Source organism: Hyaena hyaena, unplaced genomic scaffold (genome assembly GCF_003009895.1).
Source record: "Hyaena hyaena isolate Hyena2069 unplaced genomic scaffold, ASM300989v1 scaffold_233, whole genome shotgun sequence".
Lineage (NCBI taxonomy): Eukaryota > Metazoa > Chordata > Mammalia > Carnivora > Hyaenidae > Hyaena > Hyaena hyaena.
Genome location: NW_024080866.1, coordinates 562,191 through 588,065, shown reverse-complemented (window position 1 = coordinate 588,065; position 25,875 = coordinate 562,191). Strand labels below are relative to the sequence as shown.

The 25,875-nt window shown below is 37.9% G+C and overlaps 1 protein-coding gene across 2 annotated transcripts in view; it reads left to right on the top strand.

Annotated features, from left to right (window-relative positions):
- Positions 1 to 1,709: 1,709 nt before the first annotated feature.
- SLK (STE20 like kinase) overlaps positions 1,710 to 25,875 on the top strand; it is a 58,742-nt gene continuing 34,576 nt past the window's right edge. For both annotated transcript variants that reach the window (XM_039243974.1, XM_039243972.1), the window contains exons 1-3: positions 1,710 to 2,467; positions 23,521 to 23,685; positions 25,636 to 25,684. In XM_039243974.1, coding sequence (XP_039099905.1) covers positions 2,318 to 2,467; positions 23,521 to 23,685; positions 25,636 to 25,684 — 364 coding nt within the window. In that variant the 5' untranslated portion in view covers positions 1,710 to 2,317. The remainder of the gene's footprint in view (positions 2,468 to 23,520; positions 23,686 to 25,635; positions 25,685 to 25,875) is intronic.

The window sequence follows — 25,875 nt, the reverse complement described above, 5'->3', positions numbered from 1 at the left end:
TTTCTATTTTGAAAAGAATTAAAAAAAAAAAAGAAACAGATTTATACCCTTTGACCCAAATCTACTTCTGGTAATTTATTCCAAGGAAATCATCAAATATGTGGAAAAGATTTGTAAACAAAGGTATTTTTCAATGTTTTATCTAAAACAGAGAAAAGTTGTAAGTAATCTAAATATCTCATGATGGAAGAAAATAATTACTAATCCTACTGGAATATGAAAAGTACAGGATGTAAACCTTTATATGCAGTATAATTTTATTCTGTAAAAAAAGAAGTTAATGCACAGCTAAAAAATTCTGTTTAAAAATACTGTATGTAAAATCTAACCAATGATGGTCTCTGGATGGTAGAATTATAGTACTTATTGTTCTTTGTACATTTCTTCATTTTCCATAATGAGCATGTTACCTTTACATCTAGTGCCACCTACATAAATGAATGGGTTATGGTATTGTTTTCACAGGTGTATACGTTTGTCAAAACACATAAAAGTATTTATTTAAACATATGTACAACTTATTGTATACCAATTATACTTCAATAAAACTATTAGAAAAACAAGGGGATCTTGAGAAATAAAATCATCATAACCTTCTTACTGAAAGAAGGGTTTTGTTATGCCATTTTGGGGCTAAAGGGCTAAATGGGTTAGGGAGGGGTATGTGATTATTATATAGACAGTAACACAACCTTTGCTCCAGATAACCTTCCTTCCTTCCTTCCAGGGATCTGCCTTCTCATTATATGCCAGGAATGTTGCTAGGTTCTTGGATACCAAAATGAGCAACAAATCACTGTCCGGAAAGACCTCTCTTCTCAGGAGGAGGGGAAGGTAGGTCACCATGGGCAGATTCCAGCTAACGCCCACGTCGCCGCACTGGGCAGTCTCCCACTGCTGTTGTCCAAGGGGGCCGGAACAAGGTCAGGAAATGAAGTTCTTAGTTCAGATGGAGTCACGAAGGGTGGCACCAGGGTGGTTACGACTGTGGAAGTGACCAGAAGGGAGTGTCCGTGGTCGTAACTTGAGAAGCGGGTTTAAGCCATTTTTATGTATCTATGCCTCTCTTGCACACTTGTACCAACAGCAAGAACCTAAAGTGATCGTTTGCCTGTTCAGGCAGCATGCTAAGGGCCTACATCTATTGCCTTATTTATTCTTAGTCACAAGTCCTCCTGGTAGGGACTATTCGGATCTGCAATTCACCGTGAAGAAACTAAGGCTCTGAGAGAGGTTACCTCCCCAAGGTCACAGAGCTGGTAAGCTCTGGGCCCGAGTTCCCACCCACAACACACAGTCCCTTCTCACAGTACTTTGGGACCCTCTAGAGAGAGAAAAGATCCACTTTGGGGCCCCAATCAGCAGCTCAGCTTTCACTCTACAAATTTTCCAGATCCAGAATGGAGTCAACGTCCGCTAGCGCAACCACCAGGGTCGTGCCCACCGGGTAACTCCACCGGAGCGGTGGGCTGACAGGCATTTGGGGGTTGCCAGGGCAAACCTAGAGCAACCGTCAAGAAGTGAGGGGCGCGGCTCCCACATCACACCCTACTCCCTGCGCCACCCAGCTCCTGTAGCCAGCCAGCACGCCGAGCTCAACGCGCGTGCGCGGGGCCAGAGGGGACGCCCCCGCGCGAGCGCGCAGTGAGCGGGGCGCGCGGCGGGAGCGCGGGCGCGCTGCGGCGTCGGCGTCTGCGCGCGCTCCAGGCTGAGGCTGTGTGGGCTGGGGAGGGAGCGAGGCGGCGGCGGCGCTTCAGAACCGAAGGGACGCGCGGGCCTCGCGCCTCGGGAGCAGACGGCTGCGGAGGAGACCTTTGGCTCGCGTCTGGAGGCGGGAGAACTCGGCCTGTCCACTGCCCGCTTCAGGGGCCGCCGGCCGCGTCCCTCGCCCGGAGTGGCCGCCGCCCCAGGAGACTCTCCGTGACACGGGCCTAAGCCGCAGCGGCGGCGGACGTCCGGACCTCTCGGACCCGTCGGGCCGGGTCGGGTGGGGACAAGCGTCCAGGCAGGTGCCGCCCCCTGAGGGCCGGCCGGGCGCGCGGCGCCCACCCGAGCGGCCCGCGGGCCGGGCTCTGCAGAGGGGCCGCCCGCGCAGCACCCCCCTCCCCCCGCCCCGCACCCGGTGGGCCGGAGCCCGAGTCGCGCCCCGCCCTCCCCGGGCACGGCCCGGCCGGAGCGGCGGGAGCCGGGAAAGCCCGCGCCCGCCGCCGCCGCCGCCGCCCGCCCGCCGGGCTCGCGCGGTGAGGAGGGAGGAGAAACTTTGCTTTTTATTGTTGCCTTTCGTCCTTAAGTGCAAGGAACTCTGCTGGGAGGAAAAATGTCCTTCTTCAATTTCCGTAAGATCTTCAAGTTGGGGAGCGAGAAGAAGAAGAAGCAGTACGAACATGTGAAGAGGGACCTGAACCCCGAGGAGTTTTGGGAGATTATAGGAGAACTGGGCGACGGAGCCTTTGGGAAAGTGTACAAGGTAAGAAGGAGAAAACGGGAAGTTGCACTTGGAAGACAAAACAGTCGCTGGCCGGGAGTGGCACGAGGATTTCTCGCTCCCCTTGTCCCTTTCCTGTCTCTTGCCCCGTCTTTTTGGCTTCGTAAAGGTACGTTAGAACTTTATTTAGGTTGTCATCCAAGGAGTAGCTAAGACAGTGGAGTGTAAGGTGGAACAAAATGGGGCCTGCACGTAGCTTCAAGGGCGATCGCTAAGGGGAGGCAGGGTTATACGGGCCACTCACTCTGTCAAACTTTAAAGGAAATGAGGTGTCCTTTTTTTTTTTTTTCTCCCCAAACGGAATAATTGCCGAACTCCAGATTTCATTTTATGTTTACATTTTACGTGTTTAATGTTTAATTTTAGAGGTGTTCTTTAAAGGAGGGGTCTGCTTATAGCCCCTCAAGTATTTTAAAGTCAGAAACTCAGTTTGCTCTTCAGTGGATTTATATTCGTTTACAAGCTGTTTGCATTGGTTTAGATCTGCTTGTACCGAAACAGTTCCCTTTTCGGGATCCAGGGCATGAACCTGCTTTCATCGGTAGCTCGTGCATCACCGATCTTGGGGGAAGAAAGCAAAGTGATTGCCCCTTGCAGGCTACCCTTCGGTTGGTTGCTTGACAACATACTGTAAAATGGAATGGAATTTCTGATAGAACAGACATTTTCTAGAAGAAAACCTGCATCCGGTACTAGTTTCTAAACATAATTTCAGTAAAAGCATTGAGTAGAAGCCAATACCAGCACTTAAGAAATTTAAAAAATATACGTGTATACACCCATCTTTTAATATATATATGTATTTCACTAGAGTTTTATGTTCCAGTATGAAGGCATTAATGTTAACTGCTATTTCATAAGCAGCATATGAATGATGTCATTGGAATATTTTCATCCTGAAGGTTGAGGTTTTTATGAGACACAATTCAGGAGGAAGGACCCACAGGGTTGCCTAGAAGTGAAGGCGTAAATAACTTATGTTTATACAGGACTTTGCAGTTTTTAAGGCACTTTTCTGCCTGATTTGGCCCCCACCAAAGGCCTGTGAGGTAGGCAGGTCAGTAGTATCTGCATTTCACAGATGAGGACGCTGAGACTCAGAAATTTTCTAAGTCACATCGGTCACAGTCTAGGTTTGAACTCCGAATTCTGATCCTGTATTTACTATTGTTTTTCACTTTAAGGTCTGTTGGTAGAAATGACGGTATTTTTCTCCTTCCTAAGTACCATCATACTTTTGCCTTTGCCTTTCCTCAACTGCGTCTCACAGCTCCCAGTCCTTTCCATTTTTCACTCAGGCAGAAATAGCCACTCCTCTCTCTGTGCTTTCAAAACACATTGTCACATGGCTACTATAGCACTTGTTACATATACTTCCTGATAAGAACAGGCCCAAATTGTGATACACATTTAGGTTCATCTATTGCCATAGCTCATAGTGCATCTCTCTATATTAATTTGTTGAATTGAAAGAATGTATGTTACTTGCATGTGAGTGCTATTGAAGCTATCATATTCTGGGAAAGTTGGCAAAATAAACATAAGGGTGTGTGTGGAGGGTAGAATATGGGTTGCAGCAAGAACTTACAGCACAGTCTAAGATGCTTACATTACAATGTAAGAGCTTTTAGTCCTGTGGGAAGATCACTTGGGAGTCAGGAATTGTGTTTTAGTGCTGGCTGTCACAAACCAGGTTTGTGGAAAAATCATGGATTTCCCTAAATGTTTGTTTTTACTTCGCTAACTTTCTGTGAGTATGCAGTTACGTAAGGCAAAAATAAATCTTCAAGGCCCTTGGAATACAGTAGTTAGAAGGTGGTAGGTGATTATGAACAGTTTTCATGGTATGAATGTTGTATCAAATAGAAACAGTGTAGTATTAAGACACTGGCTTTGGAGTTGGACTATATCTGGGCTCTCTCAGTAGCAGCCTGTGACCTTGGACAAATTACTTAACCATTCCATGTCTCACTTTCCTCATCAGTAAGACTTGCTCCTCAGTCTGTGAGAATTAGATTAAATGTAAGGCATGTGTTAAGCGCTCAGCAAGTGGTAGAAAATACTATTACATTTAAGAACTCAGAAGCAAGATATGGTTTTGGACAGGAAAAGAGGCCTATGAAGACACTAAACCATTTTCTTGTTTTCCAATGGCACAGATTGTGGGGACATACTAATAATGCTCAGTGATGTAATTCTTTAATGACACTTTCTGCAAAATGTAACATATTTTCCTATAACGAAACATCAATTGAAATTTTTCTAAAAAATAAGAGACTTACTCCGTACAGTTGAACATTATAAAATGTGTCAAAGATATTATTTGTGGGCTTGATGACTATATTAGTGTGACATTTGAAGAGCATGAGTTCTTTGCATTTTACTTTTTCGTTTCACTAGCCTATGCTTCCGAGCAATGGGGTCAGATTTTTCTTTTTAAGAAAATTTAAAATTTAAACTTACCTGGTCTTTTTTGCCTATTTTTCCTAAAAAGTTTTGTTTTCCAAGATCTCTAGAAATTTTAAATATTTAAATTTCTATGTGTGAAGGAATACGGTATCAGTGCTTAATATCATAGTAGTATGCAGTAGAAAACTGTTTCAAAAATTGACTTGAACTATCATTTGCTTGTAAAAATTAGTAACGGTTACAAAAATTAAATGGTAAATAGGCAGTAATCTTGTGTACATAATTTAGTTTATTTGAAACATTTTTTCGATCATATAGTTGTATTCCTTCCATTCACTTCAGCACTTTACAACTCTGTAACAGTTACTTTCTTGTCTGAAAAATCTTCACTATTTTAAATTTATTTCTCTTTTTAATCTATTATTTGACATATAAACAAAGTTGTATAATATCACAATTTTTTATGTTTGGATTTTTGCTGCTTTTTTTCTTTTAATGTTTTATTTATTTCTGAGAGAGAGAAAGAGAGACAGCGTGAGTAGGGGAGGGTCAGTGAGAGATGGAGATACAGAATCTGAGGCAGGCTCCAGGCTCTGAGCCGTCAGCACAGAGCCTGACACGGGGCTCGAACCCACAAACTGAGATCATGACCTGAGCTGAAGTCGGACGGTTAACCGACTGAGCCGCCCAAGCGCCCCTGGATTTTTGTTGCTTTTAACAGGAAAAAAAATTGACATAAGATTATATATTGAATGGAAGCTGAGTTCCTGACTGTGTGCTGGATGAAAGTGATTCTTTTCATGGCTCTGATGAGCAAGTGCCTTTTTTAAAATAGTGAAATACATATGTGATGTTCATGTTTATCATCTAGACCTGTAGTTTATTTCCATTGTCAGAAGTAGAATTGCTGGGTTTTAGAGTAGGGTATCTTTAATTTCAATAGTGATACCAAACTGTATCAATTTACATTCCCACTAGGAACGTATAAGAATTTTCTTGTTCTGTATCTTTGCCCACATTTGGTATTGTCACAATTTTTAATTTTTGACAATCTGATATTATGTTTTCATTATGGTTTTAATTCATCTTTCACTACTAATAAGTAATTCTTTTCATAGGTTTATTGGCACTTTGGATTTCTTCTTTTGTGTTCAAGTTTTTTTATTCATGTTCCTATTGGATGTCCTTTTCTTGTTTATTTGTAGTGTATTCTAGATTTTAACCATTTGCTGATGATGGTTATTGCAGATATATTCTCATTCTGTGGCTTTTTAGTTTCTTGATGGTGTCTTTTTTATGAATAAGGAAGTTCTTGATTTTAGTGTGGTGTAATTTGTCAATTTTTTCCTTTTCAGTTAATACTTTTTTGTATAGTGTTTAAGAAATTATTTCCTGGGGCGCCTGGGTGGCTTAGTTGGTTAAGTGTCCGACTTTCGCTTAGGTCATGATCTCGTGGTTCGTGGGTTCGAGCCCCGCGTCGGGCTCTGTGCTGACTGCCAGCTCGGAGCCTGGAGCCTGTTTCAGTCTGTGACTCCCTCTCTCTCTGACCCTCCCCTGCTCATGCTGTCTCTCTCTCTCTCTCTCTCCTAGAAAAAAAAAAATTAAATTATTACCTAACCTGAGATCATGAAGATAAACACTTGTATTATCTTCGAAAAGCTTTATAATTTTGCCTTTAACAGGTTTACAATCCACCTAGAATAGGCTTTTGTAAATGGTTTGAGGTAGGGGTCCAATTCCTTTTTTTTCCTTATCTGAATACCCAGTTTTCCCACAACCCATCATTGGGGGTAAACTATTTTCTTACTTCCATGATCTTGATTCTCTTCATTGATCTGTTTCTGTTCTCATACCAGTATCTCACTGTTTTAAATAGGAAAGCATTAAAATAAATTTCTGCTAGAGTACAGCTTCCTCAGGTTCTTCATCAGTGGGGTCTAGTATATTCTTGGCTCTTAGTGCTTGCATGTATGTTGTAGAATTAGATTAAATCCCACAAAACTCTCCTGTGGAGTTTTTTGAGAGATTTTTTTGAAACCGGTTTTGAGAAAATGAACATCTCTATGATATTGAGTCTTCCTATCTATGCATATGTTTTATTGCTAGGTCTTTTTGAGGATCTCTCACTAATGGGGTATAAATTTTCTCCCTAGAAGTCTTGGGAGCTCAAACTACTTCAAGAGCATCTTAACTGATTGAGCCACCCAGGCACCTCCTACTTCAAGAGCATCTTAAATGCTTTGTTTTTCCTATTGGAGTTTCCTCCTTGTTTTGGTTGCATACAGTCATCAGTAAGTTTTCTGAGAAAGGATCCATGAAAGATACATTTTTTAAAATGTTGCCTGTCTGAATACATCTTTATTATAAGGTCATACTTGATGTTTAGTTTGGTTATAGAATTCTAGTTTAAAAATAAGGGTTTTTTTTTAGAATTTTAAAGACTTTTTCCATTTTTTGCCATTTATCTTCAAATGTTGATGTTAAAAGTCCCATACCATTTTATTTAGTGATTCATTGTGATCTTTTTCTTTTCACAGCTTTTAAGATTCTCTTTTTATCCTGTTTATGGTGAAGTACTTTGATATAGGGTTTCCTCCCTTTCATCTTGCTGGCCTCTTGGTTAGTTCTTTCAGTCCAAAAACTTGTATTCTTTGGTCCTGTGACATTTTTTTAATGTTTATTTTTGAGTGGGGGCGGAGAGAGAGAGAGAGAGAGAGAGAGAGGGAGAGAGTGTGTGTGTGTGTGTGTGTGTGTGTGTGCATGCGTACAAGTCGGGGAGGGACAGAGAGAGAGGGAGACACAGCATCTGAAGCAGGCTCCAGGCTCCTAGCTATCAGCACAGAACCTGATGCAGGGCTTGAAGTCACAAACTGTGATATCATAACCTGAGTTGAAGTCTGAGGCTTAACTGACTGAGCCATCCAGGTGCCCCGATCCTGTGACATTTTTATGTGTTATTTATTTGGACCACCCCTCCAGGTAGTGGTTCTTGCTATGGTCTCAGGATTTCCCTTATATCTAAATTCAGTAGATACTTATATCATACTTGTATTCTCAGGAGCATTTGAGACATTTGATCAATTCTATTCTTTATTTTTTTATTTTTTTTAAATTTTTAATGTTTTTTTTTATTTATTTCTAGGAGAGAGAGAGAGACAGCTTGAGCAGGGGAGGGTCAGAGAGAGAGGGAGTCACAGACTGAAACAGGCTCCAGGCTCTGAGCTGGCAGTCAGCACAGAGCCCGACGAGGGGCTCGAACCCACGAACCGCGAGATCATGACCTAAGCGAAAGTCGGACGCTTAACCGACTAAGCCACCCAGGTGCCCCAATGATCAATTCTATTCTTTAAAAAGCTCATCTTCTGGTTTTTAGATCACCACACTCTTGATATTTTTCTCACCTTTGTCTATTCCTCAGACTCTTTTGCTGGTTCTTCTTACTCTTTCTGACTTTTAAGTGTTGGGATTCCACAGGACTTGGGTGTAGGTCCCCTTCTCATTTTCTTTTCCTGTGAGAGTCCATTTTCTCCCATGGCTTCAGTTACCATCTGAATGCAATTTATGTCTCTATCCCAAGACCTCCCTTTTGAACTCCAGGCCCATGCAGCCAAGTATCTGTTAGAGATTTTCACTTAGATATCTCATAGTTTTCTTAAACAACAAGTCTGAAACATGAACTAATTGAACTCGTGATGTCAGCTCTATATTTGTTTCTCTTATGTTCTCCATTCAGTAATTGACATCTCTGTCTACCAGTTGCACAAGCCAGAGACCTGAGGTCATTCTTAACACCTCCTTCTTCTTTACCCACCAAACCAAATTAATCACCAAGGCTTTTTAATTCTATCTGTTAAATATTTCTTGGGGCATCTGGGTGACTCAGTCAGTTGAGTGTCTTGACTCTTGATACTGGTTCAGGTCATGATTTCATAGTTATGTGATGGAGCCCCATGTCAGGCACTGTGCCTAGCATGGAGCCTGCATGGGGTTCTCCCCTCTCTCTGCCCTAGCTTGTGTATGTTCTCTCTCTCTCAAAATAAATAAACTGAAATAAAAACTTAAGTATTTCTTGATTCTTTCTCCTTTCTTCACTGTCATAATACTAGTCAAAACTGCCATTACCTAGGTGATTGCAAGTTATTGGTTTGTTTCCAGCTTTATGTAAATGTAATCATACACGTTTTCTTTTGTGTCTGGCTTCTTTTGCTCCACAGTTTGATTTCTTTTGTATAGATATCCAGTTGTTCCAGCACCATTTACTGAAAAGACCATCCTTTCCTTACTGCTTTGCAGTGTCTGCATCATATATCAAATGTTCATATATACATAGTATGTATTTCTATGATATTTATTATTTCTTGAGGACAAATTCATAGAAGTAGAATTGTTAGGGCAAAATAAATGATCACTTATTAATGGTTACTACGAAATTATCCTAGAAAGGTTGTGCAAATTTATTTTTCAATTAATTTTTAATTACACAAAGAATTTCTATTTATTGTAAAAATTTGTAGAAACAGTTAGTTTTCTTTGTCCATTACTCCAATTATTGTTTCTTCTATTATCTCCCTAGTTGTGCCTATTATTATCAGTTTCATGTACATGTTTCCAGATTATTTTTTTATGTACTTACGTATATGTACATAGGTTCTACCTACTTAGACAACCCAACAGTTGGTCTTTTTCTGTGCCTTTGTTCCTTACCGTGAATTCACTGTTAGTCCTTATTCTTTAAAAAAAAAGTATTTGCTTTTTCATTAGGCAAAAGAGTATCAGTTTATTTCATTTTCCAATTTCTTTGATTTCTAGAGAGATTACATTTTTAAAATAATATAATTATCCATATTCTAATAGCTTTTTGATTTGGAAGTATTTTTTATGTACTATGGAAATGAATACTTTATCATAGATGCTGAAGCTTATAGTTACCTTAGTTTATGCTGCCTTTTTAAACAAAATTTATGTTTCTTTATTTTTGAGAGAACGAGAGAGCATGAGTGGGGGAGGGACACAGAGAGAGAGAGAGACAGACAGACAGACAGAATCTGAAGCAGGCTCCAGGCTCTGAGCTGTCGGTGCAGAGAGCCTGATTCTGGGCCCGAGCTCACAAACCGTGAGATCATGACCTGAGCCAGAGTTGCATGGTCAACCAACTCAGCCACCCAGGCTCCCCTTTTTGATATAAAGACATTTACTATTTTTTATTCTACAAAACCTGTCGATACTTTTTTCCCCTCTTTGCTTTCATGCTTAGAAAAACCTTCCCTACCCAGAAATTAGATAAATATTTATCAATACATTCTTCTAGACTTTTTTATAGTTCAGTTATAAAGAATTTTACTTTTTATTCATCTGGAATTTGATTTTCCCTATGGATTGATATGAATTTCTATTGTTACCCAGAAAACTAAAAATATAATCATTTCCAGAAACTTAAATGCTGTTATTTTGAAAATATAGCAAAGTATAAGAAATGCATAAAAATCATTCTACCATCCAGATAAATTTTATTAGTGATTTTTTAAAAACTTAAGAGGCAATAACATGGTTAGATTTTTGAGCACTACAAAAAAATGATAAAACTGGAAAATGAAAGACTTCCCCACCAGTTCTTTTTTCTAAATGGGAAAGAATTCTTGTTAAATAGGTTTGTTACTAGTAGTTATATTCATATCATAATTTCGAAACTATTTTTGTATATATTATAGGACAAAGCAAATGAATTGTTATGTTGATTTTTTGGAAAACATTTATTTATGTATTTTTGAGAGAGAGTGTTCAAGCAGGAGAGGAGCAGAGAGAAAGAGAGGGGCAGAAAATCTAAGCAGGCTCCAGGCTCTGAGCTCTGAAGTAGGCTCTGAGCAGTTAGGGCACAGCCAGATGTGGGGCTTGAACTCATGAACCGTGAGATCATGACCTGAACTGAAGTCAGATGCTTAATTGACCAAATCACCCAGGCACCCCAGTATATTAATGTTTTAGAAATTAGGGTTGAAATTCTGGGAAAAAAGGAGTTAGAAACTTGGGAAGGAGAAAAGATGAGAAAGAACCCTGTGATGTTGATTTTTGAATTGAAAGTTTCAGTTTGAGCTTGTGATAGTACACACACATTCACATTCCTTTTTTCCCTGAAATGGCCTAGAAATACTTTTTTTTTTTTTTTTTTTTTTACAAATAGTTTATTGTCAAATTAGTTTCCACATAACACTCAGTGCTCATCCCCAAAGTGGGATTCCCATCCCCTCCCCCCCACATCCATCAGTCCTCAGTTTTTGTCAGCATTCAAGAGTCTCTCATGGTTTGCCTCTCTCCCTTTCCCCCACCATTTCTGCCCTTCTTCTCCCCCTTGTTCCTCCGTCAAGTTCCTCCTAATCCTCCTATACGTGCAAACATATGATATTTGTCCTGATCTCAGGGTCATGAGTTCAAGCAACACACTGGGCTCCATGCTGGGTATGGGGCCTACTTAAAAACAAAAACAAAAACACAGCATGGTACTAGCATTAAGGCAGACATATAAGCCAATAGAATAGAATAAAGAGCCCAGAAATAAATACAATTAANCCTTCTTCTCCCCCTTGTTCCTCCGTCAAGTTCCTCCTAATCCTCCTATACGTGCAAACATATGATATTTGTCCTTCTTTGCCTGACTTATTTCGCTCAGCATAACACCCTCAAGGTCCATCCATGTTGCTACACATTGGCCTAGAAATACTTATACTATAACTAGCCTTCCCAGTTCTTGGCTTCTAAATACCATTCCCCACTAAAAAGAACCAGGGCTCGTTGAAATCGCTAATCCAGGTCTGGGATAGAGAAGTACAGAAAAAAATTGAAAAGTGACAGCTTTCCCCTAGTCCTTTTTTCCCAAAGGAGCCTGGAATATCTTATACAGAAAGCAAGGACATGCTCAAAAACTAACGGAGACATTGCAGATATTCAGGATAGTTTGCACAAATATATCAATGGTAAAATAATAACTTACTGGAAATAATGGTAGGTAATATATAAAGACTGATAAGATTGGAAAAAACACTTTTTTGCAACCACACTATTATAATTTAGGCAAAGATTATTGATAGATGCTGAGATCATTGTGTGAAAAGTTTTGGAGGAACAGGATTTACATACCAGTTTGAAATTATCACCCTTATATGAAGGTACTTTTTATAGTAGAGAGATCTGGTAGAGACTGTCTTAAGTGATCAAATCTAAGGTTAATCACCAGTAATAGGACAAAGTGTCATTATGTGTTTTCTAATGTAATTTGATGAGAAGTAGATAATCACCTAATGCAATATTCTTGTCAAAAATAGTTAACTTGAATCTAACATGAAGAACAATCAGACAAATCCAGATAGTGGGGCATTTTACAAATGGTTTGAGGTTTTTAAATGTATGTAATAAAAGATTTTTCAGAGACATTTGAGGAAATTTAAATATGGAGTACATATTCTGTATATCAGTGTTAAACTTTTTGGGTAAGGTAATTGTTGTTAGGTTCGAAAATGTCTTTGTTCTTGGTGGACACATGCTGAGATTTTGGGAAGTGAAGTGCAGCTTACTTGCAGATGGTAGAAGTAAAAAAGAAATGCCCGTGTGTGTGTTTGTGTATATACATCTATATGTAAAATACATGGGTATGTATGTTTTATGTGTGTGAGAACAAGAGTACCAAACATGACAAAATGTTAACAGCTGGTGACTCTTGGTGATGTGTACAGGTATGTGAATGTTTACTGTTCCTTCGTTTTCTTTGTAGGTTTGAATTTTTAAAAATAAAGTGAGGGGTCATATTTTATTTATCACTTAAAAATTTTAAATTGAGATATAACTGACATAACATTATATTAGTTTCAGGTGTACAACACAATTATTCCATATGTGTATATAGTGAAAATGATCAAAAGAAGTCTAATTAACATTTGCCACTTTACAGAATTACAAAAAGATTTTCTCGTGATGAGAACTTTAAAAAATATATTTTTTTCATGTTTATTTTTTAGAGAGAGAGAGGAAGGGGCAAAGAGAGAATCCCAATCAGGCTTGTGCTGTCAGTGAAGAGCCAACACAGGGCTCAAACCCACAAACCATGAGATCATGACCCAAGCTAAAACCAAGAGTCAGATGTTCAACCAACTGAGCCACCCAGGTGCCCCAGTGCTGTATTACATGTCTAAAAGTGGTTCTGTGCTGACAGCACGCAGCCTGGAGCCTGCTTTGGATTGTGTCTCCCTCTCTCTGGCCCTCTCCCACTCAGTCTGTCTCTGAAATACATACATACATACATACAATGTTAAAAGTTGCTAAGAGACTAGATCTTAAAAGTTCTTGGGGCGCCTGGGTGGCTCAGTTGGTTGAGCGTCTGACTTTGGCTCAGGTCAAGATCTCGCTCGCAGTGTGTGGATCGAGCCCCGCATCAGGCTCTGTGCTAACAGCTCAGAGCCTGGATCCTGCTTCAGATTCTATGTCTCCCTCTCCTGCTAGCTCTCTCTCTCTCTCTCTTTCTCTCTCTCTCTCTCTCTCTCTCTCTCTCTTTCTCTTTCTCTTTCTCCTCTCTTCCAAAAATAAAAACTAAAAAAGGAGTTCTCATCACAAGGGGTGCCTGGGTGGCTCAGTTGGTTGAGTGTTTGACTCTTGGTTTCAGCTCATGTCACTCATGGTTTGTTGGTTTGAGCCCCGCATTGGCTCTTTGTTGACAGCATGAGCCTACTTGGGATTCTCTCTCTCTCTCTCTCTCTCTCTCTCTCTCTCTCTCTCTCTCTTTCTATCTCTCTCGGCCTGCCCCTTCCCCACCTGACATTCACTCTCTCTTGCTCTGAAAATAAATAAGTAAACTTAATTATGCAATATAGCATTGTTAACTCTAGTCACCATGTTGTACATTACATCCCCATGACTTACTATTTTATAACTGGTAGTTTGTTACTTTTGACCTCCTTCCCCCATTTCACCTACCTCTTACCCCCTGCCTCTGGCAACCACCAGTCTGTTGTCTCTATCTGTGAGCTTGGTTTTGTTTTTGTTTTTAGATTCCACATATCAGTGAGATCATATGGTATTTGTCTTTGTCTGATTTATTTCACGTAGCATAATGCCTTCAAGTTCCAACCATGTTGTTACAAATGGACCCACATATTCTGGGTCACACTTTAAAATACTGTTCTGCACCATTACTTTATTTCACTTAACAGTTCTCCTTTTCACATTTTCCCCTCCCTCCATATATTCATGTTTTCTCTTTTTCTATGGAAGGAGAAACAAAAGTCTCAGGCAGTTAATTATTTTTATATCATGCTGTAAAGTTATTTGGCATTTATTAAATATTATGCTTTTTACTCAATATCACATGAAGTCTGAATTCTTCGAACATAGACATTTATGTTTTAAAGAGGTAACTGAGACTTGGGACTATAAAAATAACTTTAACATGCTGGCTTTTCTTTTTTCTTGCCTTATAAAATTCATGGTGAGTTCCTTATTTTAAATACCATGCATTTTAGTTCCTTATAATTTAGATTTGAGAATATTTGTTTGGAAGTTATCATCCCTACTATCTAAAAACCTTTATTTTTCTTGAATAAATTTTCAGAAGTAATTTGTCTTATTCTAAGAATTTTTTTTTGTAATTGTCTTTTTATGTTCTCACTCTTCCGTCTTTTCAACTATGGGATCTTTGCAAATTTCCTCAGCTTATCTATCACATAGTTGCCAATAATGTTTCAGTTTATTCATGCTCTTCAGAGTTAGCAGTTCCTTGAAATAAGTGGGAAGACTGTGTGATCTGAAAATTGGTGAAACATTTTGGAAAGTGCAGCTTTAGCCAATGTTAACTTATTATTGACATCATTTGTTGATGATTATCTTGAGTGATCAGTGACAAAGCTGACTAAGTTTTGACTAAATAATCAGAACATGGGGTGTCTGGATGGCTCAGTTGGTTAAGCGTCTGATTCTTGATTTCAGCTCAGGTCACCATCTCACAGTGTGTTAGTTTGAGCACCACACAGGGCTCTGTGCTGACACTGGAGCATGCTTGGGATTCTCCTTTGTCTCCCTTTCTCTCTGTTCCTCTTCTGCTTTCATGCACTTGCGCGCGCTCTCTCTCTCAAAATAAATAAACTTTAAACAAAAATAACCAGAACGATATAAATAAAATAGTGTTTTAGAATATAAAGAGAATATAAGGCATATGAGAAAATGACACGAAAATGGTTTTTTAAGAAAGGATTTCAGTAATATTTTACAGAAATTATGGAAAGTGCATGTACAGTCAGTACTTATTATTTGCAAATTCTGTATTTGTGATTTTGTCTACTTGTTAAAATATATTTGTAGCCTCAAAGTCTGTACTCCATGCTTTCAGTCATTTGCATGTATGTGCAGAGCTGTGGAGAGTGAGTCCCTAGACGTTCACATTCCCAGCTGAAATGGAACGAAGTGACACTGCCTTCTGGTTTCAGCTCTCACAAAGCCTTGACTGAAGATGGGAGACAGTAGAGGGCAGTGCAATGTAGTGTAAGAAGCCTGGCTTTGGTACCAGTTGGATGAGATTTGAATAGTAACTGCACACCTATTTGAGGGTTGCCTCAAGCACGGCACTTGTGAACCTTGTTTTCTCTTTTGTAAAGTAAAGAGGATGGACTCTTCCAAGATGAATTACTTGTAGGATATAAGATTATAATCTGTATCACATGTGTGTGTTTGTATACACATTTCTCCTAGGAGCAGTGGGTCAGTATTTGCCAACAGTGTTTGTAGACGTAACTACATTATGTCTATAGTGACTTTATAGAACACTGCTAACCACAAATAATGGAAATCGACTGGGTATCTTTGCTAAGTGATACTGAATAATTTTTACTCTCATTTAAATTTTTTTTTTTTTTTTTTTTTTAATGTTTTATTTATTTCTAGGAGAGAGAGAGAGAGACAGCGTGAGCAGGGGAGGGTCAGAGAGAGAGGGAGTCACAGACTGAAACAGGCTCCAGGCTCTGAGCTGGCAGTCAGCACAGAGCCCGACGCGGGGCTCGAACCCACGAACCGCGAGATCATGACCTAAGCGAAAGTCGGACGCTTAACCGACTAAGCCACCCAGGCGCCCCATTTTTACTCTCATTTAATATTGCCACTTGTTCCTCCAAAATCTTACCAGGACTCTGAAGAGATCTAGATCTAAATCTAGATCACACTAGAATTAACATATAATTGGAAACGGGTAACAATAGTATCAAGAGTCAAACTATATGTTTTCTTCAGTGCTGTTTCCTTTCTTTTCACTAGCAGCTCTTTGGAACTCTGGATATTTATTACCTAGATACTTCATACTACTCTTTTCTTCTCTCATCTGTTATCCTGATCAATTTTAGAAGGATTATGCCAACTATTAAATTATTGTTTTTCAGCTCCAAACACACCCTTCCCTGCTTTGCTTTGTAATACTATTCTACGATTTTGCAAACCTCATTTCTGCCTTGCCAGCTGCTCACTTTTGGGTTTTACAAGTGCTAGAGGGAGGCTGCAAGGGGGAGGAGTAAGGGACTTGCACCTTTTTCTCTCTTTGTTGCAGGCTCCCTGTCTGTCTGCTTTTCTGTGAGTGTGACCACAACCCTAGTGGAGTTCTTCATCCTAGCAACAGTAGTTTCTCTCGATAGCAGCAGTTGAATACAGTTTATAGTTTTTCCAATACTCAGGAGCTGGCCTCATCATAACCCTTCATAACACCAGCTGTAGCTGGCTAGCCCCCCTTCCTCAAAAGGTACCCCAGTCCCACAGGACCCTCTTCCAAAATCAGGGATGTTGGCACCAGCCAAGCAGTACTCTCTCCTCAGGAGTCAGAGTTTCAGCTGTTCAGAACCTTCCCTGCAAACCTCTAGGTTTTAGTAATTCCAGCCTCTTACCTTGGCCTCTCTAGTCCTGTGGGTGGTAGCTTTTCCCTGTAGTTGCTACCTCTCTCATTTTTCTCATTTTTTATCTTTTTAGTTATTTATATATCAACATAGTTAGTAATGATATTCTTAAAATATATTGATTTCTTTCTGTGGTGGGCCTTTTCTGATACAAAGATTAAATAAGTTACTAAGTGGAGAGTAGAGTGTAATGTTTGGTGCAAGGTAATTGTTCAGGGAATAATACCGTCTAAAACTTAATGGATATTATTGTATAGACTGTCATACTTGGAAGAATTTGAGATTTTTACAGCCTGTTTCTTTGCAAAACACTAAAATTTCAAGTTTAAGTACATAGCTCAAAAAACATAATCATTGAACTTTATTAATCTTGATATGCTCAACTATCACCTTCTAGTGAGTTCTAACTTAACTACCCTATTTAAATTGTAACCTCTTTCCTGTGTACTTGCCCGTTCAGCCATCTCCTCATCTTATTATCATATTTCCATAGTATAATTATTAATATACTCTTTATTTACCTATTGACCATCCTCTCCCCACAGTTATAAGTGTCATGAGGGCAGAGATATTTTATATATTCTTTATATTGTCCATATCTGGAACAGCACCTGACATAAAGAAGGCACTCAGTAAGTATTTATTGAAAGAATGAATTGATTTTAGCAGATCATCTCTTAAGTGCACTTTTAATAGATCTTTATACTGTGTTTTTTTCCACAGATTTTTGTGGAGTGTTGTGTTTGTCTTTGTGTTTCTACAGCTCTGACTAGTGTCTTGTATGTAGTTGATGTTTATGAACTGTGATTTGGATTGTTTAGTTTTTATATTTTGTTGTGGTTGCATATCTTAATATATGTGCTGCCAAAGCGAGCACTGTGGTTGCATATCTTTATGGACAGTTAGGGTCTTACCTCTTGGTAAGGGGAGGAATTCCTTCGAGCTCTCAGTCTTTAGAATAATCATCCAAATCAGTAAATCAATCACAATGACTATTGAGGTGATTGAATTAATATCTCTCTTTTTATTCTTTGTCTTTTAATTCTTTAGTTCTTTCTTTATCTTCTCCTTTTGATTGACTAACACCTTTGTGGTACTAAAGAAGTCATCAATATTTTCTGTGCTGGGATTTCACTTGCCAGCTGAGAATTGTATTGAAATATATTTCTCATTATGTAAGTATGAAAGAGCTTTAGAAAATTTAGAAATGTAGGAAGAAGATAAATGAAGGTTTAAAAATCACTCATATTCTTACCACACAGGAAATAACTAGTTAAAACAAGAGTAATATAAGAGGATATAGTTTTTACCCTGCTTCTTTTAGAACATGAAACCAGTTTAGGAAACTCATATTGTATTTCCTTGCAGTCACTTATTTGTTTATATAATGTAGCCAGGCTTTATTCATGATTCATGAAAATAAAAACATAGTGATTTTTAAGTGATCATGACCAATCCTTAAAAACTTTTTTTATCAAAAGTTATATTTTATTTATTTATTTATGAGAGAGAGAGAGACAGACAGACAGACAGCGCGGGCCAGGGAGGAGCACAGAGAGAAGGAGAGAGAATCTGAAGCCGGACCCAGGGCTTGAACCCACGAACCGTGAGATCATGACTTGAATTAAAATCAAGAGTTGGCTGGGGCTCCTGGGTGGCTCAGTCGGTTAAGCGGCCGACTTCAGTCAGCTCAGGTCATGATCTCACGGTTCGTGGGTTCGAACTCCGCATCGGGCTCTGTGCTGACAGCTCAGAGCCTGGAGCCTGTGTCTTCAGAGTCTGTATCTCCCTCTATCTCTGACCCTCCCCTGTTCACTCTCTCTCTCTCTCTCTCTCTCTCTCTCAAAAAATAAGTAAGACATTAAAATTAAAAAAAAAAAAAGTTGGCTGCTTAACAAACTGAGCCACCTAGGCACCCCAGTTATATCCTCTTTTAAATTAATACCTGGGTATTCATTATTCCATTAGTTTTATTAACATTTGTTTAGTTATTACATTAAATCTTTATATGAAGAATTTTTGTCCTTTTCGTTAGGTGAAGCTGTTTCTTTTTTTAACACTTTATATTTGTTTAAAGTGTAGTTTCACACATTTACTGGTGTTTATTTCAGTTTTGATTTTTGGAGTTCTTTAGAACCATATCCTGATGAGTAATCAAGTTATATTCAAGCAATAATGTAAGAGACACTATATTTTTAAAAATTTATTTATTTTGAGGGTGGGGGAGGGTCAGGGAGAGAGAATCCCAAGAATCTATGTGGGGCCATTAGATCATGACCATGAGATCATGACCTGAGCCAAAGTCAGACACTTAACTGACTGAGCCACCCAGGCACCCTGAGGTGCTTTATTTCATAATGTAACTTTTATTACTTACAGTAAACCAAATGGTACCATTGTTGGTTTAATTATTTTATCCAGAGGAATGGAAGAATGAAATTTGTTACTATAAAGAAGTTTAGAGTGGCTCCTGGTTGGCTCAGTCAGAAGAGCATGTGACTCTTGATCAGGTATACCTCTGTAGGTATACAGGTTACTTAAAACTTTAAACAATTTTTTTTCTTAAAAAGAACTTTAAAGATTATCTACTGTTAATTATTTTTTCCATTCCATTTACAAGACACATCTTTAAAATCTTGAAGGACATCAGTAAAAGCAAGCATAAAAAAGTAAAAGTAGAATGACTTTTAACCCCACATGGTCTCCTACCAGGGCTCATATTTTATAGTGTTTCTGTTCAAGGACAGCTCCTCTGGTCTTTTCCCTCCCAAAGTGTTACATTAAAATGCTCAGAGAATGGCCTGTCTTTCACTGGCTTGTTTCCTCTGACTGAGAAGAGGATGAGTTCTAATTATTATTGGCTCAACTGTAGTCTCTTTCTTTGAGAGACAAACTTGATAGCATGTTTCACTAGTTATGATGGACTTTTTCCTTTCTGACATCTCTGAAAGAGATGTCTTTTATCCGTAGATGCCTTCGTACTTTTGTTGGTCAAGTGGCAGTGGTGATCTGTCTCTCTTTGCCTGTGCGTTGTGAACTTAGTTGTGTCCCCGGTGTCATGTAGTTGTAGCCCCTTGATGTTTCAATCAGTCAGCTATTTAAGTACCTGTCAAAGAAAGAATGTGAGTACTGGTTGTTTCCTAAAAATCTTTTAGCACCTGTGTTAAGATCAAGAAAGTGTCAGTATTATAATTGCAAAATGGGAGTCTGTGGTTTCAAAGAAAATCGTGGTGACAGTAGTAGAGGAGCAGACTTAAGAAATGCTGCATCACCAAAGCTGTAACAGCCAGAGAATGATGTCCTGTGGAAAAACACAGACATTAGATAACTGAGTCACAAAGTGATTCAGACGTGTTCCACTTAAATATGAAGAGGTGTTTCTTATGTATGCACAAGGAGAATGGGTATACACTAACAATCTTTGAACGTGTCCAAAAGAGCTCTTTAAAAAGGTATAAGAATTCAAAATGATAAAATCGTGTCATAGTTTAATTGGCAGATTTTCTTCCTTAGTGGAACATAAGATAGTGGTGCATCTTAAAAGGCATCCTAGATCCTAAAATGTGGTATATTAGAATATTCTTCTAGAGTGGTAGCAATGACCAGTATAAAGTTATCTTTTTATCCAAAACATATTTTCTGAACCCTAAGCATTAGGATTGTTTAATTAGTTAAGTAATAATCAGTATTACTTTTTTACTTCTGTTTTTTCTTAAGAAAGTAAAACATAGCCACAATCTACTTAGGAAAATTCCCATATACAACTGATGCCTGCTTTGTTTATCTTTTCCTCATCATCTCCAAGGTTAGATAATAGATCCCTAAGAAATCTCCCATATACTGATAAAATTTTTACTACTTTATTGCTTCTGTAAAAATAATCTGTTCATTAAAAAAAATTCAAACAGGATGACAAATACAGAAATAGTCAAAATACTTGAAACTCCACATTCTCACTGATGATGTCTCTCCAAATGCTTACTTCTTATGCAGCTATTCCTGTGTGAAAGTGGATGTATACTTTTTGTAAAATTGTTTACTTCTCATGTTTGGCAAGTTGCCTTTTGTTCCATTCAGTGTTATATTGTAGCTACTGTTACATCTTAAATATTGATTGATTAGTTACTGATTTTAATGGCTGCATAATTTTCCATTGTGGAACTCTGAATTATTTAAGCAGGTTCCTGTTAATGGACATTTATGCTCTTTCAGTTTTCTTTACTGTAAATAGTGCTTTGATGAATATTTTTGTATATGCATGTTTTTTATTTTGTAAAATTATCTCCTTATGGTAAATTCTTAACAGTGGGATTTGGACATTATTTGTTGAAATTTTTACTACTAGCTTTTAAAAGTTTGGTATTTTCTTTTTTTTTAAGGGTAATAGATGCAGTTTTGCTGAAGAAATGATAACATATAATGTTGAAATGTCTTTTAAAAGCCTACTTAGTATTTTCAGATCTGATTCCTAATTTTGTAAAAAATACTTTTAGGGACTCCTGGGTGGTTCAGTTGGTTAAGCGTCTGACTTCAGCTTAGGTCATGCTCTCACAGCTTGTGAGTTCTAGCCTCGCATCAGGCTCTGTGCTCACAGCTCAGAGCCTTGAGCCTGCTTCACATTCTATTTCTCCCTCTCTCTCTCTTTCTCTGTCCCTCCCCTGCTTACACTCTGTGTCTGTCTCTCTCTCTCAACAACGAATAAACAATAAAAATATTTAAAAATTTTTTTATTTATATTTTGAGAGAGAGAGAAAGCAGAGTGTAAGTGGGGGACAGGCAGAGAGAGAGGGACAGAGGATCTGAAGCAGGCTCTACACTGACAGGCTGACAGCAGCAACCTGATGTGGGGCTTGAACTCACACCCAGTCGACTGAGCCATCCAGGTGCCCCAGTCTGATTACTAATTTTTAAACAAATGATCTTGGCTCCTACAACATACTTGGAAACCTTTCATTTATAACAATGGAAGTGAGAAGTTATTCAATCAAAGAAAGAAAATGGAAAAGTTTAAGTACTAAGTACAAAGAAAATAAACTGATGGAAGGATAGGAAAACTGGAAAGGGTAATGATTCTGATAAAGAAAGGGCTTTGGAAACAGACCTAGATTTGAATACTGATTTTGCCTCTTACTACATGACCTTGGGGAAGCGTTTTGATTTCTCCAAGTTTGTATGTCACCCTCTAAGGATAATAACGTATCATGCAGTTGGTGTGAGGATTAAATAATAGGAATAATTATAGCTAACATATATCTGTGGCAGGCATTTTATTAAATGTTTATATGTAGTTTTTCACTTGGCTAATAACTTACTATCTTAATTTTCACAAACTTGTGGGATGTTAATAGGATTTGTTGATGAAGAAACTAAAACCGAAGATTTTGTAAGTTGCCCCACCAGGCAACACAGTAAGTGGCATAACCAGAATTTGAACCCTAACTGTCTGACCAGTAGATCTTGCAATGTAAAACACTATTCTATGTGCATACAAAACCCTTAGCACAATGCATAGCATATATGAGTTAATAAATATGTTGAGGCTATCTTTTAAAAATAAATATGTCAAGAGAATGAGAAGATAAGCCACTGACCGGGAGAAAATATTTGCAAAAACCTATCTGATAAAGGATTGTTACTCAAAAAATATAAAGAACTCTTAAAACTCAGCAATTAGAAAATAAACAGTTTCATTTAAAAATGAGCCAAATATCTGGACAGAAACCTCACCAGGGAAGATATACAGGTGGCCAGTAAGTATATGAAAGGATGCTCAATGATATAATACTAGGAAATTGCAAATTAAAAAAGGAGAAGCCATTGCACACCTTTAGAATGACAAAAAATTCATACTGACAACACCAAGTGCAGGTGAGGATGCGTGGAGCAACAGGAACTCGTTTTCATTGCTGGTGAGAATGCAAAATGGTACAGTCTGGCAGTTTCTTACAAACTAAACAGACTCTTACCATATGATCTAGTGATTGTGTTCCTTGGTATTTACTCAGAGCAGTTGAAAACTTATGTCCACACAAAAACCTGCACATGAATGTTTATAGCAGCTTTATTCATAATTGCTAAAACTTGGAAATAACCAAGTTGCTTTCAGTAGATGAATGGATAAACAAGCTGGTACTTCTCTATGTGTAATGGACTATTCAGGCCTAAAAAGAAATGAACTATTAAACCATGATAAGACATGAAGGAAACTTAAATGCACGTTACTACGTGAAAGAAGCCAATCTGAAAAGGCTACATACTGTGCGATTCCAATTCTATGATAATTCTAGAAAAACTAAACTGTGGTTGCAGTGAAAACATCAGGAGTTGCTAGTAGTTAGGAAAAAGGGAGGGATGAATGGTCCGAGCATAGAGGTTATTTAGAGCAGTGAAGCCATTCTGTATGATATAATGATAGACACCTGTCACACATTTGTCAAAATCCATAGAGTACACACCAAGAGTGAATCCTAATATAAACGTGGTCTTTGGGCATGATGTGTCAATCAGGGTTCATTGTTCTACTCTGGTGCAGGATGTTGATAGTGGGAGAGGCAGGGGCTGGGACTACATGAGAACACTCTGGTACTTGCTGCTCAACTTTGCTGTGAACCTGAAACTGCTCTAAAAAGACAAAATTTGTATTAAAGAGTAGAAAATAAAATTTTAAAAGTCAGGTATACATTGTAAGTGTGACACTTGTGATGCTTTCATTTTTAGGCTCAGAATAAAGAGACCAATGTTTTAGCTGCTGCAAAGGTGATTGACACAAAATCTGAAGAAGAACTTGAAGATTACATGGTTGAGATTGATATCTTAGCATCTTGTGATCATCCAAATATAGTGAAACTTCTAGATGCCTTCTATTACGAGAACAATCTTTGGGTAACTATTTTCTATTGATGTTATTACAAGAGCCAAAATGAGTTAATTGTCTGAAAGAGGTTTATACGTTATGATAGTCCGTTTTATGTATTATATCTTCTGTTTTATTACTTATTTTACTTGAATGGGATTTGATCTGATGAGAGAGTCATTAGCAATATAATTATCCTAACTTCAGCAGATGTTCAGATGAATATTTCAGATTGTCCAGTATTTCATGATTGTTTGACATTAGACCCAAGTGGAGAAACTTGGTTAAGAATATTAAATGTCCTTGGGGCGCCTGGGTGGCTTAGTTGGTTAAGCATCCGACTTTCGCTTAGGTCATGATCTCGCGGTTCGTGGGTTCGAGCCCCACGTCGGGCTCTGTGCTGACTGCCAGCTCAGAGTCTGGAGCCTATTTTGGAATCTGTGTCTCCCTCTCTCTCTGACCCTCCCCTGCTCTCGCTGTCTGTCTCTCTCTCTCTCCTAGAAATAAATAAAAATATTAAAAAAAAAAAAAAAAAAAGAATATTAAATGTCCTAAATTACAAAATCAGATGACTCTTCTTGTTTGTAATTTAAATTTAGGCATTTACATAAAAATTTTTGGAAATTCCTTTTGTTTTCTTAGAAATTCTTTTAAATTTCTTACCCTAAACTTTTTGTAAATCATGTAATAAATTATAGAATACTTATTAGAAATGTTAAATATTTCTTTTCTATTTATCAGACTCACCTTTGATTAATAGTAATATCTAAGGCTGAATGCATAAATTTTGTTCAATTTTAGAAGATCTTAGGCACAAATACATATAGAAGTAAAATATTTTTTATAGTAAACTAGTCAGCCATTTGCTCCAAATTGATACTAATTTCATCAAGATGGCTTTCTGAAATGGAATTTTTTTTCTCCTTGAAGGAAAGTGTTACGAGAGAAATGTTAGGAGTATGTAGTAGAAGTAATAACTTGATTGGAAATCAAATGCCCTATTTTTTTTGATCCTGATGCTGTTAGGTGGGAGCTTGAATAAGTCAGTTAACCTTTGAGTATATTTACTCATCTGTAAGATGAGTAATGTCCTATTTTTCAACTGATATAATGAATTTGAAAACAATCTGTAACTAGCAAACACCTGTAAAAAATAGAGTATTGTTATACAAAGGGGAAAAAGCAGGAAGCTACACAATTTGACAAGATATTTAAAAAATTATCTATAGTTATCAGTGTAGTGTCCTCTGATATAGTTATTCAGGGCTCTAGCAGAAGATTCCCAGAGATTATAATGAAAATGAATTCCTAGATAATAACCAGATAAGATCTTTACTTGAGATTGTTGCAAAATAAAAAGTTGGACAACTGTGAGAGACAGTCTAGTGGGAGAGATTGATAGTAATGATCTATAATTAATAATTCAAGGAGTTATATATAAAATTGCAACTGTGATGGGGTAACAAAGAAACGTACATGGTGGTATATACCATGGAGATCTGGGAAGGCATCCGTCAGGATGTAATCACTGAACTACCATCTGAAGCAATGCGTGTGTGTGTGTGTGTGTATTTTAACTAAAAGAAGTCTCTTAAGTATTTTCAGGACTTATTCCTATTAGTAAAGCTAAAAAATAGATTTGATCATTTAAGACACAGTTACATTAAAAATGAGTATAATAAAATCATTGAGAGGTAATGAAATGGATATAAAATACTGTCCTGAATAAAAATTGTATACCTAGTAATTTTAGAGAAGCAGGGACACTAAAAATGGTAATTTAAAAATGCACGTATGTCTACAGTGTGTTCTCTTTGTGCTTTCCCAAAATGTATATCATTAAGACTCTTTAAACAAAAAACCCTTTATGGTCAGCATAATATTGTTTCCATAACCTAGTTATTTCTTTATCTTTTTTGCTAAATTGAAGAAAAAAACTCAATGTCATGTTAGACACATATTCTTTTGTTTGCCTGCAGATCCTCATTGAATTCTGTGCAGGTGGAGCAGTGGATGCTGTGATGCTTGGTAAACATCTTTTTTTCTTTATTTTATATCTTAGCTATTTTAAATTCTTAAAGGATTTAAAACACTTATATATTTTATTGAGTGAAGTTCAATAAATTAAGAAATCAGCTTAATTACATTTTATATTCTTAAATATTTGTAACAAAATTCTAAAATGAAATGTTAAATGTGTAAAAGTAAAAGTAATCTTT